The following is a 2,062-nucleotide window of genomic DNA, read 5'->3' on the forward strand; positions in this document are numbered from 1 at the left end:
GAGTTTGCACTATAACGATCGAATTTGAACGATAATCATACGTGTAAACGCAGCGAATGATCAAGCGGCGAGCGAGAAATAGTTCATTTTGATCTTTGAACATGTTGCCAAATTGTCATTGGTTGTTCGCAAAAAATTCGCAGATTGTTCCGTGTAAACAGTCATTCACCGATTTAACCTATAGGCTTAAGCGATCGCAAAACGATTTTTTCGTATGATATATCGTTAATAAATAAATAAAAAAAAATCGTTACTTCGAAATTGTTAATCGTACCTTCGGACGAATTATCGCTCTGTGTAAACGCAGCATAACAAAACCTGCACCCAAACTGGAGACAAGAGCGGTGCTGTCTCTGGAAGAAAGCAGCCATGTTTTTATAGCGCTGGATAACCCCTTTAAATTATTCATCCCCTGTAATATACTTTAAGGTACTGTCCAGGTAATCATGTTACCTAGCTACATGTGAAATTTACTCACCGTACTTGTTTTTTTTTTTTTTTTTTTTTTAATTTAGGTATTCATGTTGAAAAAAAAAAAAAAAAAAAAAGGTTTGCTCGAATGACTGCAAACCACTAGTGTGGTTTCATTGAGCTGTAATCTCCTAAATGAGTCATATGCAGAAACGCACAGGCTATTAGCTAATTACTGTATATTCACCCTTAGGTTAGTCACTAAATGACTTTCTCTTCTCTGGCTTGAGGTCGGCTCTCCGTATTCTTTCGCCATTCGTTCCCAAATCCGACAACGTCCAAATAATGACACATGAAGGAGTTCAGAACCACCTGAACAGAAGCAACTCCAGCTGCTGTACCTTTGAGGAACCTGTTCTTTTCTATCTCCTTCCTCCCGTACTAATTCTTACAATTATGTTGGGATCTGTTTTTAACTCCATCGCTTTATGGGCATTTTGCTTCCACATGAAGTCGTGGAAGGCCAGCACCGTCTATCTCTTCAACCTGTCAATGGCTGATTTCCTTCTCATCATCTGCCTGCCGTTCAGAACGGACTATTATCTGAGGCAGAAGCACTGGATATACGGAGACGTCCCATGCAGGATTATTCTTTTCATGCTCTCATTGAACAGGGCAGGCAGCATCTTCTTCCTCACTCTGATTGGACTGGATCGCTATTTTAAGGTGGTTCATCCGTATAATAAACTCAATTCCTTATCCACCAAGTCTGCCGCCATGATCTCCGGTGCCGTGTGGCTTACAGCAATTGCAATGACTTCCTTCATTCTCACCGAAGACCATTTTGGAGGAGACCTATCCAGCAATATAAATTGTGACAGCTTTATGGTGTGTCCCGCTCACTCCTGTTGGCACGACCTGTTCTTCATTCTGGAGTTTTTTCTCCCTTTGTGCATTGTTCTTTTTTGCTCTTATAGCATCATATGGAAACTCAGACAGAGGAACCTGGACCGGGATTCAAAGATCAAAAAAGCCGTCAAATGCATCATCTCGGTTGGAATCGTGTTCTTCGTATGTTTTTTACCAAGCGTGACAACCAGGATTGGAATCTTAAGCCTCTTGTCCTCTCCACAAAGCAACGACTGCAGCATATATAAAACCATCGACATGGCGTTTTATGTGACGGTTTGCTTAACATATATGAACAGTATGTGCAACCCTTTGGTTTACTTCTTCTCCAGCCCTTCATTCAACGTATTTTACAAGAGGATCATGAAGTGTTCAAACCAACCTGAATCCGAGTCAGACGCAAATCCAACCAATACCAACAATGTTACGTGTTCGCAGGCCAACGTTGGATGAAGAGATCCAGCCAATTGGAGAAACTCTTCTTCGTTTGAGGGTTCGTTCCTGAAATAATTTGTCAGTTTTATTTAAAGGGGTATTCCGACTTAACTTATGTCCTATGCGCAGGATAGGGTGTAAGTGTCAGATCCTAAGAATGGGCCCCCGATTGCTTTGTTTATAATGGAGTGGTGACTTGCATTGGATTGTTTGGCTGTCTTGAGTAGCTCCATAGACAATGAATGGAGCAGTGAGACACCTATGACAGTTTCCACATCATTCATTGTTTATGGAGCTACCAAAGACA

General features: G+C 41.2%; 1 protein-coding gene across 1 annotated transcript; it reads left to right on the forward strand.

Annotated features, from left to right (window-relative positions):
- The first annotated feature begins 756 nt into the window (after positions 1-756).
- On the forward strand, positions 757-1,773 carry LOC138786399 (hydroxycarboxylic acid receptor 2-like). Its single transcript, XM_069963391.1, has one exon. It carries the CDS (start codon positions 757-759, stop codon positions 1,771-1,773), a length of 1,017 nt encoding a protein of 338 aa, XP_069819492.1.
- The last annotated feature ends 289 nt before the right edge of the window (positions 1,774-2,062 follow it).

This window comes from Dendropsophus ebraccatus, chromosome 3 (assembly GCF_027789765.1).
Source record: "Dendropsophus ebraccatus isolate aDenEbr1 chromosome 3, aDenEbr1.pat, whole genome shotgun sequence".
NCBI lineage: Eukaryota > Metazoa > Chordata > Amphibia > Anura > Hylidae > Dendropsophus > Dendropsophus ebraccatus.

Coding starts and splice junctions, on each gene's coding strand:
- LOC138786399 (XM_069963391.1), top strand. CDS start 757: ATGACACATGAAGGAGTTCAGAACCACCTGAACAGAAGCAACTCCAGC.